A 17,976-nucleotide genomic window follows, 5' to 3' on the forward strand; every position below is an offset into this window, starting at 1 on the left:
TTAACTACCAGCCACACAAAACAAGATACCCTGGTAAGAATTCTAAACTTCCAAATAAATTTCCAGGGTCAGACCATTGTCACAAAGTTTCTCCTATTTATATTCCAGTAAGCTGGTTTGACTGAGAATGACCCTTTACAGGATAGGTTCCACAAAATTATACTCAAAGAAAGGGTACACATGACCGCAAGTATCCAGAGACTAGTCAGAAAAGATATATGTAATCATATAATGCCTATTATCGGGGGGATCGCACCATGTATCCATTCCAAACTTTAGACTAGAAATGGGGCTTTTTCTTTTATTTTATAAACAAAAGGCGATAAAACAGGACATAGATATTTTTAATCTCTTTTTTTTTTTGAAACTGGTAAAGAAGGATATAGATATTGCTTTATGATAAACTTCAGTAAGACTATTTATGTCATAGATAATCTTTATAGAAAATTGACTAGCCAGAAAAAAGATGGAGAAGAGCGACGCCAAAATGATAAATAGACAAAAGACACTTACCATTATGACAAAAAGAGAGTGAAAGATCAAATGACTAACCAGGTTGTGAGAACTTCCGGTTAAAGTTGCTGCAAACTCCAAAAATGAAACCACTTCTGTCTGAAGAGCTTCAAGCTCATGAAGGTTTAGGCTAGCAGTTCTGCCATTTGAATCACAACACTGTTCATTACAATCATCAGAATAACCTTTTTTTGATAAGGAATCGTCAGAAGAACCTAGTGATTCTAGGCAAAAATAAAAGAAATTCTCTGAGAAGATAAAGTCCCAAGCTCCTTCTGCCCGGAATACATGTAGCAAAGATGGCAACAACACCAGAATTTTCTTGAATGCAGATAGAACATGATGCTGAAGGGTGTAGATAAATGTCCTGTAGAAATGAGAAGAACAAATCAGAAACAAGAGTTACAAGGATAACCCCAGAAATAAAATGAGAGCAGGGGAACAACAGCTAAAAAGATAGGCACTTCAGCAATTCCAAAAATCAAATACAGCACCGAAAAACATCCCCACAAATGCAAAAACAAGATTGATGGAAGAAAAGGAAAATAAAAAGATCAGAAGATCTAAATACTTGCTGATTTACCTTAAGTGACCAGGCAGCTCCTTCTGATTTGAGCATGCTTTTATGCATGGAAAGACTGTGAGGAGAACTCTAATGATCCACTTTACAGAAAGTTCTCCATATGCTGAAGAGACTGGCAAGCTACTTTTTACAGTGGATGTTTGGCTGTTATCCGCCTTTGCATCTTCTGGTGAAAGAAGGAAAGTGAAAAGGACAGTACTAAGCTTGGAAACATAGTCGTGCCAATTCTTTAAGTAAGGTGTACTGGATTTACTAGAAAGTTTTGTTTCTAGAACTTCTTCCCCAGTTGTATCATTATCACTAGAAACAGTTATTTCCATGTCATCCTGGGCAAACAAGTTGTCACTTTTCTCCTTGTACTCTTGAAGCATGAATGCAAGTGAACAAAAGCTATTTGCAAACTTCTGCACTCGTCCATTTTCTGATAAAAATTGCAAATTATTCAAATTTCCAAAGCTGAGACCAAATTAAGGTATACCAACAATCATTTAAAAATTATTCCCCAGGATACAGCAGTAAGATAGGAGTCAACAGTCTTGAGCTCAACTATCAGTAGCTTAAACAAAGGGGAATGTGTAATGTATAATTGTTTAAAATGAACCGATTGTTTGAGCAAACAAGTTTACTGGGATGAAACGAGTGGGAACATGAAAGTAGTTCAAAGGATACACCGCCTCTCTTAGAACCTCCAACGAGAGAACATGGAGCTGGAACGTACACATTAAAATATTGGCATTCCTGCAAGGATGTAAATGAACCAATACCTTAGAAAAGAAATTAACCAATATTTCATCAGAAGCATGGTTATAAGCTTTTTTCAGCTGCTAAATGCAAGTTTCTGGGCCATTTCAATTTATGTTCATCAAACAAAAAAGAGGCTAAAGCCCATACTACAAACATAATATAGCATAAATATGATCCTAGCAAAAACAGGGAAGGACAAACACCTATGTAGACAACTAGTTTTAAACGACAGCAAGAAAAGGAAAAACTAGATATCATGATGCAGCCAGGTGATGTGAATGGCCTGAAGACCAGTTTCTGGAATGAGATCTGGTTAGGTGATGTGAAAATGAGGATACTTTTTCCTGATTTGTACATTATTTGCCTACAACAGAATGACACTATAGCGCAGATGTGGAGTCCTCAAGGCTGGGACCTAATGTTCAGAAGGGCTCTAAATAATTGGGAGGTTGAAAGAGTAGCAGACCTACTTCAGGCCTTAAACTTGTTCCTTGGCATCACTGCGGAGCCCGACAAACCAGTTTGGAAATTGCATAGCAGAGGAGTTTTTACAGTGAAGTCCTGCTACTGGGAAAGGAATACCAATCACCTTTTGACAACAGTTTGGCCCTGGATATTAATAGTGGAAGATTAAGATCACTTTAAAAGTTGCTTGCTTCTTTTGGTTGGTAATTAGAAGAGCTTGTCTAACCCACGAAGTGCTACAAAGAAGAGGTATACAGAACTGTTCAAGGTGCTATATGTGTGAACAAGAGGCTGAAGCAAATGGTCATTTATTTTTGCATTGCAAGATAGCTACAGATCTGTGGAACATGTTCGTTTGTATACTCGAGGTAAATTGGACAATGTCCAGAACCACTTTTGAGGTACTAACACACTGGCAAGGAATTGGGAAGAGAGGATCAAAGGAAGATTGGTTGAAAAAGGTCCCTGCTTGCATCTGGTGGACACTATGGAAAGAAAGGAATGAGAGGTGCTATGAAGGCAGGGTTATAGCAGCTCCCAGATGATCAAGATGAGATGTCTTAGTCTTTCGTATTTTTGGTGTAAGCAAGATTTAGTGGGGGAAGTAGATAGTTTAGTGGAGTTTATAGGCCAATTGTAAATTTTTGAAAATTTGTTTTTGGATTTGTAAATCCCTCCTCATCAATTTCTTGATGAGTTCTTTTGTGTGAATACAAAGTTACCTATTTCAAAAAAAGAATGATGCCACTAGGCATTACTAAATTTGCTGAATATAGGACCAGACACAAGTCCAGACTCAAACTCTACAGAATGGAAACTAAAGCGGCTGAGACATTAAGATTCAAATTGAATTTTAAGGCAATTTGACATTTGTAAAATGATTTACAAAATGTCAAGTTCACACATATGTCAAACCTAAACCTTTGATTATTCCTTCCGCACAATAAATGTCCAAATAGCAAGGGAAACTACCCACTGCATACTAATTTGTCTTAACGTTAGAAGTACATATGGTCACTGAGATCAACTAGTAAACTTAAAACTAATTTTTAATCCTAGTTCGACATATGTCAACCATTATTAATTAGATCTTAGCTTTTCAAATGACAATAACAGTATAATATATTAGATTAGATTAACATTTAATTTGATTCAACCAGAATGTAATTTGAGCTAAATTTGATTTGCCTTCATGCTATTTTAAGAAAAAGATTAGATATACTTGTAACTTTTAGCCACACATGGATTGTGAAAGAAAAGGACATGACACTCTGTTTTAGCAAAACAAGAACTAAATAATCTGGTCCAGAAGTTTTAAAAAAAAAAACATAATCTACCATCACACATAATAGCAGGATCAAACCAGCAATAAAGGTATACCACCGTCTATGGACTTCTTTGATTCATTTGTAAGGCTCAAAAAAATAAAGATATAACTTTTATCAGAAGTGTGCAGTTATGTCAGTTACCTTGATGTATCTGAAGTTGAGAAGTCTCTCATTCTCAGAGCACTGTTAGATGCAACTCCGAGTCCATCCAACAGAACTTCCAGTCCTCCAATACTTCGAAAATGATTCTGACCGCGAGGGTTATCAACTAATGCTAATTGAAGAGCTCTAAGAGTTAGATAATGAAGTGAAATATCTGTATCCTGCTCCTTCATACTCAACCTCTTCATAACACGCAACAGCTCTGAAATAAAAAAACTGAGTGAAATGACCATGGTAAAATGAGAGAAAATGCAGAAGGTGCAACCTGACAGGAACACAAGCCATCTTAATAATTGTGTCACGGGGAGAGGTGTGAAATGCACACATTTCAAAGTTACTAGAAAGGTTTATACACTTCTAGTTGATGTACTGATACTACATATAGTTAGTATATTACTGTTTTTTCTTGTTATGATGGTGGTGCCCAGGCCAGCTGTCCACTGTCACAAAAAGATGTCAGGTTGCATCCCCATTGGATATTCTTACCTAATAAATTATATACCTAGTAAATTATGTCCTGCATTACCTTACCAAGTATAAGGATATCGGCCCTCGACAAGGTTAAGCATACAAGAAGAGGGTGAAGTCATTAGTCAAACGGTCCCTTAGGAAAGTAGGATGAATACCCTTCACTTAACTTCTTCGTGTAAGAAAAAAATACAAACAACATACCCAGTGTAGTCCCACGCAGTGGAGTCTGTGGAGGATACAGTGTATGCAGACCTTACCTCTACCTCAGAGGTGAGGTCGAACCCGCATCTTTCCTTGGCAAAGAGAAATTTTACCATTCGACCATATCCGCATTTTTTTGTTCTTGATACACAATATGTACCCACATATATGATATATAACCGGATCTTATTTATGCAGTGTGTCCACATTTCTCTTCAGAACAATTCCAATTATTTTGTTAATTATATTCTTTTTATTCAAGAAGTTTGACCCCCCTCTATTTTTTTTGTTTTCTTTATTTGATTTGCATTTTCTTTGGGGACATAGATTCAAATTTAATGTGTTCTCACAACCGAGAAAAATTAGGGGGGTCAATTTGGTTTTGGGTCTGCGACGAATAGGTTCTATTAAAAAAACATAACTACACATTTAAAGAGGTTCAGTGCTAGAAAAGAAAATTGAGACTGCCTACCTTACCTACTAACCAGTTAAGACCACCAGCTTCCATTACAGAGACAATTGCCTTTTGACGCCACCTTATCATTGTTTCAGAATCAGACACATCTATGCCAGTAACAATGTCATGTATTTCAACACTTCTAGGCCCAAAAATCTCCATGTAACCACTATTCAACCAAGTCTTTTTGGGTGTGCTGAAATGCAAGTTAATAAAGCTACCAATAATAGACACCACATATAAAAGAATGTTCTGGAGAATTGCAATCTTCTCTGCAACAGGGTTCGACAAAGCTTCATCTGCCGAAAGAGCACTAGCAATAGCCTTCAGTTGGACAACAGCAGCTGAAACAAATAAACCTCATAATTAGAAATGCTAGACAACAATATAATGATCCTAATGGCAGGGGAAGAGTTAACAGGTTAAAGGCACATTGCAAGTATAAAAGTCTAAATGTATTTCAGGAATGACTGACTAGGTGGTAACTAGTCTCAGAAATGATCTTAAAACTGACAAAGAAAATATAACAAAATAGTGCAAAATATGAAATACTGTTTATAAAGAAGGTATCAAACTCATTCGACTTTACTGATTCAAAAGATGTCTGTACTTTTTCTTTTTTTTGATGAGGTAAAGATGCCTATACTTCTTCTATAACAATGTAAGATCTTTTTTCTTAATCAGGAATTACTTAGTACAGGAATGCAATGTAAGATCTTAAAGCAAGCAAAGGCGCAAAGAACAGAGGACAAGTCATGCCCAAGACATGATATAATAGAAACAATAACAAACCCTTCCATCAGACTGAATCCATGACGTGATGATCTTGGAACATAAGTATCCCTTCAAAATTCCTAACTAAATGCAGCTATCAGAGTGAAACAAATAATAGAGGTCCCAATCTCTCCCAGAAGCAAATCTTATACTTGAAGCCCCTGATACTCTATTTCCTTTTTCATTTATTTCTATTCAAATCACGCCAAGCTTCCTTCATACTTATGCTCTATTCTCTACCACTAGAGATTTCTCTGATCTGTTTTCTATTCTATTTCCATATCAAAAAAAAACCCAGACTGCAAATCCGAGCCAAAACAGTACTAGCAGAAGTGCATTATTACCAAGTGAGCTTCATTACCATTTAACGGAATAACAGGTACGGAACATCAGATACTAACAAGTTGAAAACACAGCCACTTTATACTCTTCACAGACTTTTTTCCCAATTCCCATACAAAATTGTAGTTTTAAGTGAAAACAATGACTAGGTACTAAAGAAATGTTATTACCAAGGAAGTAAACAATATTCCCAGTTAACGGAGGAACAATATTCAAATTGAAACACAGAGAATGGAATACATGACTCCGGCCTTAGTAAGACCAATATGTTTCACCAAAATTTACAGACAGAAAGCAACAAACATATAAATTTGCACATGTAAAGGCAGATAGAAAAGTAAAAACACCTAAAACACATAAATGACTGAGTTCAGCATTGCTTGATGGAAATAATACCTTTCATTAATGCCGTAAGCTTCTGAATACCACCATAGTAGCCAAAAACTCTGCAATTGTGCATTGACCGAGTAATAACAGTCAAAGAATCCAAGATAGGCAGCCCTTCGGAGGTTATTGTAGAAGAATTTCTTGATAAGTCTGCAATTCATTGCATTGTTACAGCATTACTGAATTATCACCAGTAGATACAAATGTATACTTCATGATGTAGTAACAAAATATCTGCCGGAAAGTACTTGCACTTTAATCAGAACATTTTCTATACAGCAGTCTTGGTACAAGTTAGCAAACAAGAGAACTTCAGAATAGAACAAAGAATTTCTTACTGAAGTTAGATAAAGACAAATGATCCATTCACCAGCACAACTTTCTTTTAAGCAATGCAAGAGGGTGAAGAACCAACTTACGTTCATTAACAAGCGTTATCATTTGTGCAACTTCCTCAATGAGGGCAGCTATAATTTCAGAAGGATGTCCAAAAGAACAGCCAACCACAACATCTCCAGAATGCTGTGAATCCACCGGCTGCACAAAGCCATGATCCTTAGGAGACTGAAGAGGGTTAATTGGTTGCCAATCACGGTATACAATTAGGAATTGCTTCAAAAAGATATGCATTAACCTTCTCTTTTCAACCTGAAAATAAACACACAAAGGCATAAAAGATTACCATGCTTAAAAAACAGACAAAGTTGGGAAAGAATTAGAGAGATTGCAAGTACTCTTCCAACCTAGCTACCTAAAGGCAAAAGCTGATCCACATACTATAGGATCATAATTTTCTCATAGGAGAACAAGGTATTGAGAAACAAAAATCCTTTAACCAACAAAAAAAGGAAATAAAAAATCAACTCATGTAAAACTTGCATGTACCAAAAGCCAACCATTGATATGAGCATATTCCCCAGATCAATTCCAGAAAGTTAGCCAACATCTCAAAGCACAAAACACATATAACACAACATGTCATCCATGCCACATCACTAACAATACAGAAAGCTTCATGTATAGATTCGGACGTAGTTTCTCACCACTAACAGGCCAATACAGCACTACCATTTTGGATTAGCTATCAATTATTTTATTCAATCACCATTCAGTATCTAAAATGGTCAATTCTAAGAAATTAGGAAAATGGAAGGCTAAACTCTAAAGTTAATAAGAGTTAGCTCAATTAGCACTACACTTGGACAGAATGACCAAAGCTTAGATATCAAGAGAGAGAAAGAGAAGTTTAACTGAATCATCTCACAAAGAACCCTAATTATAGTGATTCTTTAGTCCTTGATGCTTTACTAATAGCTAACAAGGCATTACAAAGACATATTACGAACAATGAAATCAATATAATTGACCTAACTAGGGAAATGAGAACATGATAACAGAAGCAACATCATCACTTTCTGCCATCATCGGTACAATAAACATTCAAAAGGAACTATGTAGTTTTTACCATGTTTCCTGTTATCCTGATCTATCCTCCCATCACATAAGCTAGCCTCGGAAAACAACGAATTCTACATCTAAAAGCATCTTACCACCAAAGGGGACACAAACTACAAGTTACAACAACTCAACAAGTGAAGTTCACGGTTTCACAATTGCGACTACCTTAGAACACTTGAAAGAAAAATGGCATCCACAGAAATTTTTGGATATTTAAGACATACCTTATCAGGGGCATTCTCGTATCTTGACCAGAGTGTATTCAGAATTGCCTCATCCCCAACCTCACTGAAAAGCAAAAAATGTCATATCTAACCATGGCATGGAAAATACAAACTGACTAGAGAATTACTTAATATCTAATTACACATTCATAGGCTTGAAATTCATCAGTAGAAGAATAAAAGGACTGTGATGAGGATTGTTCATGCTTGTGTCATGTTAATGGCAGGCTTTACATGTCAAAGATTAAATGTCTCTAGAAGTGACTAACATTTTGAATAAATTTAAGTCAAACTTGAATAAATATATGTGCTATGCAAGATAGACAACGAACTACTCCAGCCATCATTGCCCATCAGGTAGGTTTGTCTTTGGTGGTCAATATGCAGATTCATCAAGGTATAATCGTGCCAGCTTTTTGGTAATATTCAAGCAGCTAACATGTGTTATAAAACCTCATGCACCAAGTCTGTCATAAGTCCTTCACAATTAGGAAACCTAAGTCATGCTAATCCTGTAGTCACGTGAAGAAGAGCCGAACACGTTCATGATAAATATTTCAGATGAGGCAAGTTTTTTTATAAGGTAAATAATTTGTTTGATGTTGTAGAAAGTAGAGAACCTTGTTCTCTACAAAAGTCACTGAATCATCTAGACAAATGGGGCATCATGGATGCACCAAAAAAAACACTGGACAACAAGACATTCCTCGACTGTACAAAGTCGGTCTCAGCAACCCTCAAACAGTCTCCTGCTTCTCCCTTTTCATAACACACATAAGAACTAGGGAACCAATTTCCCATATCATGAGTCTTCTCTTTCTTCTTCTGAAACCTCAACCAAATAGGATCTCCTTTAGTGAGTTTGACACTTCAAATAATTCAAAGCCACTCACTACAAGCGTGCTGCTATTTGATAGTGCAACAGGAGGTGATTCACATTTTTTTCTCAAGCCTCTACAAAAGTGGCACCTGCTACTATGATCCTCCTCTTCCTAAAATCTTCAGCTGTCAGTTTATCAACGTCTGAGGCCACCACAGATGGATTTTGGAATTCACATAGTTGGAATCTATCTTTTAGAAGATTGCTTAATGATTGGGAGGTTGATAGAGTGGCTGAAATGCTGAAGATTTTTGAAGTCTTCCAAGAAACAAGGGAAGATTTAATCTCTTGGAACTGGAAGGGGGAAGAAATCAAAATTTTCACAGTCAGATCTGCCTTCTCCAAGCTCACAAGTCCATGTCAAGTGATGGAATGGTCCTGGAAGTCCATCTGAAAATCAAATGCCCCTTACAAAATGATTTGTTTCACCTGGCTGATTGCATGAAACGCTTGCCTAAACCATGAAGTTCTCCAGAAAAAGGGAATCCAGCTAACCTCTAGATGTTTCTTATGTCATGACAAGGATGAGGCCAACACCCGTCTTTTTCTTCATTGTAAGGTTACTGAGTCTGACATTTTGTGGCAGCTCTTCCTTGCATTAACTGAACACAATGAGTGATGCCAAAGGAAACCAAGAACCTTTTGTGGTGCTAGAACAACATTAAGACTAAGAATAGACAGAAGAAGTAGTGGTGGCGCCAGCTTGTGTCTGGTGAACCATCTGGGAGGAGAGGAACAGAAGATGTTTTAAAAACACTAGTAACTCTATACAGAGAATCAAGCTAAATTGTTTTGTGTCATTTCAATTCTGCTGTAAAGAGAATAATGTAGTAGATTCAGAATCACTTGTAGATTTTTTTGCTTCTCTATTGGATCTTAAGCCTTCTGTAATTTCATACTGCCAGTATCTTCTTGGTACTGAGAAATACAAAGTTACCTTTATCAAAAAGAAACAATAATAATAACTTTCAGCTGTCAGTATCATTTCCCAGGCTGCTAACCACACAAAGAAGCAAACTCTACCAAGCACCCTTGGGATCCAAGAAGATGCGGAAATTCATATATGAGGTAACTATTCTAACCCAAGAAACCAAAGATGATCCTAGGCTATCATTACCAACTAAATTTTGGTAGATGTGTGGAAGTAGAATTACTAATGATTTGGTCAGCTAATTATATAATAACCTGTTCCACATAGCTTAAATCTTTGTTCTAGAACAATGCAGACAAACTCCTTTGCCAGATAATTTACCTAAACAGGGACAGGTGGGATTAAGAAAAGAACTTAGTAATGCTATTAGCTACTCACATATTTCAAGATGAAGTAAAACCTATTGATAAATCTATGCAAGCTAAACTTTTATTAAATAAACCTGAAGTCTTATTAGCAATAGATGAAAATTTAGAGCTGTCAAAAAGGGCCGGCCCAGCCCCACCCGGCCCAAGCCTTGCGGGCCAAGGAATTTGAAGGGCTAGGGCGGGCTGGCCCTTCATTTGGTAGGGCCTGAAAATGCTCAACCCAACCCAACCCTAGAAGGGCCGAGGGCTGGGGTGGGCTAGCCCTTCTTTTTTTTATTTTTCTTTTCAAACTTGTAATTCTATAACATCATGAAAATGAGAAGATTTTCAAATCAAATATGGCAAACAATGATGTTGTTTCAATAACACTAGCAAAATTTTAATATAATTAGCATGTATCTCGCATACCAGATATGCGAATGAGATAACGGAGTGACAAGCAAGATGGGAGGGAGGCGAGGGCGCGAGATTTGTTTATGTATCCTAGATACATGAGAATCTACTTTGATAGAGTGTATTTAGAACAAATTAACCTAATTTTGAGTCCATATATTCCGAGATACATGTATCTGGGTACAAAGATTCATAATATTATAACATAGCGTGTATTCAAATTATTAGATTATATACTAGTGAAATTATTGTAAATTACTCTTGAATAAAAAGTTTTAGCCCATGGGCTGACCACGGCCCATCCCCGATCAAGCCTCGAGGGCCAAGGGCTTATATGGATCGGGCTTATAAGCCCTAGTTTTAAATGGGCTTGAAAAATCCTATCCCAACCCTACCCAATAACGGGTAGGGTTGGGCCGGCCCCATGGGCTAAGCCCATTTTGATGGCTCTAGCTGAAATTATTAGTGAAAATTTTCCATTGTATGTGCAAAAGAGGTTATGTACAGATAGATAAATAACTGCAAATCTAAAAAGGGCAGCCCGATGCACTATGCGCGGGGTACAGACAAGGGCCGGACCAGAAAAGTCTATTGTACGCAGCCTTACCGTGCAATTCTGTAAGAAGTTGTTTACACAACTTGAACCCGTGACTTGGTCACATGGAACCTACTTTACCAGTTAAGCTAAGGCTGTAACTCTATACTAGAAAATATAACATCCTTGCATACATAATAATTTTATTAATACTTCTAAAAATGTAAAAGCTAATTTCTTATAAGTAAAAATATAGGTTTGGTAACCCAAGGGTGTGGCCTAGACGTGGATTAAGAACTGTGAGATTTTAGGTTCAAATACCAACAGAGACAAAAAAAACACTAGGTGATTTCTTCCCATTTGTGCTAGTCTTGGTGAACAGAGTTACCTGGTACATGTTGGCGGGAAGAGGAAAGTATCTAGTGGTACTTGCACAGATTATCCTTTCACACCATAAATACACAAGCAACGTTAGCTTGAAATATTCGTAGCCAGTACCCCCCATGATTTTTACACGTGGCGGGGGTGCTTATCCCCAACATTTCTAGCATGTAAACAGTTAAAAAATGAAAAAATCCAAGATAAACTTAATGTTCCATGACTCCAGATTTGATCAGTTGATCCAACGGTCTAAACCCTTTGTTTTCTTGCTTTCTCTTCTTTTTTTTCTTTTCCTTTATAAATTCTTGTTTTCCACCACCAGCACCTCCACTCAAACCAGCACCACCGAAGTTACCATCAAATCCACCACCCTCTGAGATCTCCTCCACCACCATCGTCCAAACCACCACCTCTCCCACTACTCTACCTCCTCCAAGTCACCAGCCACAAACCATCGTAGACCGACCACCATTCATCAATGACACCCGTCGCCTTTAGTGATTCTTTATTTGCTTCTCTTCAACTACTTGCTCCACCACCACAACCATCGCATACCAACTCAGCCGGCAATTTCCAACAAGCCTTTTTGCATTAAAAGAGGAAGACGTGTAAATAGAAGAAAACTTACTTCCTTGTAAAAAAAAATTATAGATAACTCTTTTCAAATCTCCTTCTAACTCAGCTTCCCTGGTGGATTAAGGTTTATGTCTAATGTACTGTGAAAGTTCAACTAGTAGCACTCTGTTCGACGCCGGAATTGAAATTGCAAGCACTCAAAAGTTTTGAGTAATATAACTGCTCCATTTTGAGCAAGGAATGAAAGTGAGGAAGAACTAACGCCAAAATGCAACCTGATAGAGTTCTACCAAGACTGGCTTTTGGGAAGAAGCGGTGAAGTAACTATTGTCTGACTATGTTTCTCTTTTTTTCCCATTATGCTAGTTATTTTTGTCATCTGATATTTTCCTTCAAATCTTTCCTAAAGGTAACTGTTTACTTTAAATGCCAAAACAAAAAACACTAAACAGATAATAGCTACCACAGACTATGGTTACCTGAAGTGGATGAGTGGAGTAGGAGGGGAGAACTTCTCTAGTGGTGACCCTGAACTGGATTCTCCACCATGGCTACCCGAACTCCTTCGAATAAGTCCCGCGACACCCTTTACAATGTTCATTCTTCCCCCGAAGCACACAATCAATACTTGAAAAGCCAACAATCAATGCAAGACAGACTGTTCCAGCTCACCATCACTTCATCAAACTCAATGCTTGCACCTATTTTCCCACACCCAAATGAACAGCTTTGAAAACTGTTCAAGTAACTAAACAATAACAAAAAAACAAAAAATGAAATCATCTTCTACAAGATCATCAATTCCGAATTCATCATTAATAACAAATTCGTATAACAATTGAAAAAAAGGATCAATGATGAAATGAATTTGTTAATTCAATAAGTCAATACAGGTCAATGATTGAAGAGAGAAATACAGAATTGAAAATTTACCTTTTAGGATGAAATCAATTGGAAGAACCGATCAAAGTTGGGGAAATTTTTCTAGGGTTTTACGAAATGAAGAATCAAGATCTATGATTGTCTTTCAAAAGAGAATTTTGTAATAATAATAATAGCATCAAAAAATTAAAAGCCAAAGAGATTATGGAAATCGCCTGTAGAAAAAGATCATTTTATATAATGACGAAAATGCCCCTGATTTACGGCTTCAGGAAGTTTAGCATATTTATAACGTCGTTAACTACTGTTACATTTGACCGTTAAGCAGATCGGTGCTGTTTTTTTTTAATTATTATTTTTTTGTTTTTCTTTCGGTTGGTGTTCGATTTCGTATTGGAGTTCGACTATTGTGGTTCCTTATCAAAGATTTTTTTCATACTTAGAATTCGCATCTGAAACTTCCGGTTGCAGAAGGAGCAGCTCAATCCGTTGGAACAAACTATGCGGCGTCCTATTACCCCACTATCATTGTTTGATCGAAAAATGATATAATAATATCAGTTCATAATTGTTTAGTGGGGTATTAGGACGGTTGCAAAGCTAAGGTGTCTTTTTTTAAATTTGGGACAACTTCAGTTGTGACTTTATGTCTTTTCTCTTTTTCTTTTACAAAATATTATTACATATGCAATATTTTTATCACGAAATGTCAAAAATTTGTGAGGACGAATAAGCATTTCTTTCAAATACCATTTAAGAAAAAATCTTTGAGGGGCCTTATTGAAAGTTAAAATTATAACAACGTGAAATAAATTTCTTATTTTTATGTTGCAATCATACAGAGTGGTAGTTAGACCGGTCTTGTTGTATGGAGCGGAGTGTTGGCCAGTCAAGAACTCACATGTTAAAAAAATGCATGCTGCGGAGATGAGGATGTTGAGATGGATGTGTGGGCACACTAGGCGCGATAAGATTAGGAATGAGGTTATCCGGGAGATGGTGGGAGTGGCCTCTGTGGTGGACAAGCTGAGGGAAGCGAAACTGAGATGGTTTGAGCATGTGAAGAGACGGTGCGCAGACGCCCCAGTGAGGAGGTGCGAGGGGCTGGTTGTTGAGGGTACGCGGAGGGGTAGAGGTAGGCCTAAGAAGTATTGGGGAGAGGTGATTAGACAGGACTTGGCTTAGCTTTACATTACCGAGGACATGACTCTAAATAGGAAGGAGTGGAGGTCGCGTATTAAGGTTGAAGGTTAGTAGGGTTAGCGTGTTGTCTTTCATTGCGAGGGTATGGGTTGGTAGCGTTTGTAGTAGTCCTAGCCTTGCACTTGTAGTTCTTGTTTGTGATACATATAGCCATATGTTGTTTACTGCGTTTCACCTCTCACAGTATTTTCTTGATGTTATTGTCTCCTTTGTTGATTATACACTATTTTTCTTATTGGATGTTATGTTTTATATACTGTTTCCTCTTCTTTTACTTGGATTTGATGTACTTGAGCTGAGGGTCTTCCGGAAACAGCCTCTCTACCTCCACGAGGTAGTGGTAAGGTCTGCGTACACTCTACCCTCCCCAGACCTCACTTAGTGGGATTTCACTGGGTATGTTGTTGTTGTTGTAGTAGTAAAAACACACACTTGATATGAGTATTTTATTACTTTTAAAAATGCACTTTTTTCCTTGTCTTCTTCTTTCTCTCGCTAATTAATCTTTCTTTATTTATTCATTATCTTATCCACTACTAAATAGGAGTGATTAATATGAGAGTCTCCTTCTTTTTCCTTGAAATCATCACTTCACCACATAAATTGTACAACTAATCAAGAATATGTGTATCACATATTTATTATTAACTAAACATATTCATGTTGATAAGAAATACTACTTAATAAATAATCAACATACATGCAAACTAATTCTAACATGAAAAATGAGTAACTAGGAGAATCAATAGATTTGAAGTACTCGACAAAAGTGACCTATAAACATACAATACTAGAGTCACATATTGAAATATCCATGCTCTTAATAATTTTGTCTTGCCATTAAAACTCAGAAAAGTGATATATATGAAAACTACGCTTCTTTAATCAAAGCCCAAATCCATTAATAGGATGGGCCTAGGTAGACATAAGAGGCCCACTTCATAAGTGCTAATCCAAAAACATCATCCTACCAAAGCCCAAACTAATATTCAGAAAAGCTCCAATAGAAATTTCCTTGAGTTTGAACTAATAAAGGTTCAAAGTCGATAAATGTTTGTGCATTTCAATTTCAAACACAATATATGGAAAACTTCACATGCAAAAATTTCCAACTCTATATATTTGTGTTGGCTAAAGTCGATAGAAATAAGAAAACACACTCTGTTGTGACTATATGTGCAAAACTCACTTGAATATTTAATTTTATATGCTATTTTTTTTCTTACGTTCAATATAATTTGAATTGAAGTTAGAAGTCAGTAAAATATTTAGTACTATATTATATTTTTCAATTTTGCATTATTTCCATTATTAGAGAGTTCAAGATTTGGTCATCCAAACCTTTAGGTACACACTTTCCTTAAGAAGGGATCAAACTAATGTCAACTTGTCACTTATAAAATACATATATAATATAATATATCATCTTCATACGTACGTTTACTTATTAATTTTCAGACACCATGTAACATCTTGTCAATATATTATTGTTATATAGTATATAATAATTTAATTAATGGATCATAATTTCTCCTATCTACTTCCTACTTTCCAATGATCGATCAGTAAGCAATCTAATTGTCTCTGGTTTGGTCCATCTGTGCATGCTAGGCTAGCTAATATATAAAATATAAAAACTTATTATTAATTAATTAGTGAAACACAAAATAAGTTGGTAGATTGATAATGTATAAAATTGTACATATTAGACTAAAACTATGACTTAAATTTCAAAGTTTTAGTTGTTAGGAGTATTATCTTATGAATTATTCGTGTATCTAGTTGCTTCTTTGACAAATCTTATTTAATTACTAGTTTCTTAATTAACTTGCAGTATTTTAATTGTAAATTATTTTAGGAGATTTACATATTTCCTTTATAGGAAAGTGGATCTAAAAATCATGCTTTTAATATATATTGGTAGGCGGTAGCTAGGAAGTATTACATAAGCGAAGGAATTTTTTTTATTTCCACAACTTAGATATCCTCAGAAAATGCAGAGCATTTTTTTGTTTTTGTTTTGAATAAATTAATCCTAGTCGACAACCGTTATACTAATATGAAAAAATCTTATCATTTCAACATTCATAATGATGTATATATATATATATAAAACACATGCTAAGATTTAAAAAGAGGACAAGCTAATGAACTAATAATTAACATTCTTTATGAATGGACTTGACCTAATAGATATTTCCAACAAATTTCTTTAGGTAACGAGATTGTTCCATACTTAATCAAAGGTCTCGGTTTGAGTCTTGGGTATGGAGAAAATTTTATTGGGAGCATCACTCCTGAATAGGCCATACAGTGTGTGATCTGAATTTTAATCAGAGTTTTTGATTTGAATCTTGGATATGAAGAAAATTTTATTGGGAGCATCACTCCCAAATGGACCCTAGTGCGTGACCTGAATTTTAATCAGAGGTCTCAGTTTGAGTCCTGAATATGGAGAAAATTGTGTTAGGAGCGTCACTCTTGAATGGGTCTTACCATACACGATCTGAATTTAGTCGGAGCTCCAATGCAACTCCAAACACCTAATCTTTTTGTATCTAGTCTTTATAGAAATAAAAAGAAAACAAGGGATTGGTGTTAATAGGGAATAGCGCTACTCCCATTTGTCAACTTTATCACAGTCTAAACCGTATGTGATTACTTTTTTTTCATTAATTCTGTTGGTTATTCTTAATTAAATATTGCTAATGTTGTAATTTGTAGCCCACCAACCTAGTAATATATGTAGTAGAATCTTAATCATCTCCCACTTTTGGGTTTTTAATTGTTGAAAACAATATCAAAGTCTCTGTTTAGGTTGAAAGTTCCAGAAAATGTACTGTTTTTAAAAATAATACTAATAATATTATTATTATAGTTCATATTTATTTAATTATTATTGCTCTGCAATTATTTTAGATCTTATGTTGCCTCATCGTACGCATATGCTCCATACAAAACTTTTTAAAGTTTTTGAATGATAAAATAAGGGATAAGGGTGAAAAATATTCCAACTTTGGTCAAATTTGCTGTTGCGATACTAAACTTTCGTGAGGACCTATTACCTCCCTAGACTATTTAATACCGTATTTTAAACATATATATTTGCCCACGTGGACATAAAAAATAATGCAAAATTATAAATAGTAATGTGTCCAAGTGGGCACATATATACTTTTAAAATACACTATTAAATAGTTCATGTGGTAAAAAATACGGTATTAAATAGTCTAAGGAGGTAATAGGTCCTCATGAAAGTTTAGTATCGCAATAGCAAATTCGACCAAAGTTAGGGTATTTTTCAGACTCTTATTCCATAAAATAATTAGAACGCTTAAATAGATTGTTTAGACATATGATTTGATTAAAATTTCAACGTATATGTAAAATTAAGTTGAAAAATAACGACTATTTCTTTTTGGGTTCCATTCCAATCAAACATTTTGTTAGAATAAAGATGACAATAGTATAGAAAATTAAAATAAATTTTGTTTGGTTAATGGATTAGAGGGCCTGTCAAGATATTTGAAGATAATTGAAGTCTCTTTTACAAACAAAGAGAAGAATACCTACAAAATAAATAGCATTCACACATTGCTTTTTTATTTCAAAATCAATGTAATTTTACATTTTTATTAATTCTCTCGAATATTTTGATAGAAAAGTTTTTTTAAAAAAAAGTGATTACCTTTTCAAAGAAAGTAAACACTATATGTAG

At 35.6% G+C, this 17,976-nt stretch overlaps 1 protein-coding gene across 6 annotated transcripts in view; it reads right to left on the minus strand.

Moving 5' to 3' along the window:
* LOC125856808 (BEACH domain-containing protein B) overlaps positions 1–13,224 on the minus strand; it is a 39,723-nt gene extending 26,499 nt beyond the window's left edge. For 4 of the 6 annotated variants that reach the window (XR_007445566.1, XR_007445564.1, XM_049536443.1 and 1 more), the window contains exons 1-10: positions 13,107–13,224; positions 12,653–12,874; positions 8,110–8,173; positions 6,847–7,075; positions 6,437–6,577; positions 4,945–5,268; positions 3,775–3,997; positions 1,766–1,834; positions 1,097–1,552; positions 553–880 (exon numbers count right to left, since the gene is read on the minus strand). Coding sequence is in view for 2 of the 6 variants with exons in the window: in XM_049536443.1 (XP_049392400.1) it covers positions 553–880; positions 1,097–1,552; positions 1,766–1,834; positions 3,775–3,997; positions 4,945–5,268; positions 6,437–6,577; positions 6,847–7,075; positions 8,110–8,173; positions 12,653–12,774 (1,956 nt within the window). In the remaining 4 variants the exon portion in view is untranslated. Of the gene's footprint in view, positions 1–552; positions 881–1,096; positions 1,553–1,765; positions 1,835–3,774; positions 3,998–4,939; positions 5,269–6,436; positions 6,578–6,846; positions 7,076–8,109; positions 8,174–12,652; positions 12,897–13,106 lie in introns of those variants that run through there. The other 2 variants (XR_007445565.1, XR_007445567.1) reach the window with 2 other exon arrangements.
* Between the last annotated feature and the right edge of the window lie 4,752 nt (positions 13,225–17,976).

The sequence above is a fragment of the Solanum stenotomum genome, chromosome 2, assembly GCF_019186545.1.
Source record: "Solanum stenotomum isolate F172 chromosome 2, ASM1918654v1, whole genome shotgun sequence".
NCBI lineage: Eukaryota > Viridiplantae > Streptophyta > Magnoliopsida > Solanales > Solanaceae > Solanum > Solanum stenotomum.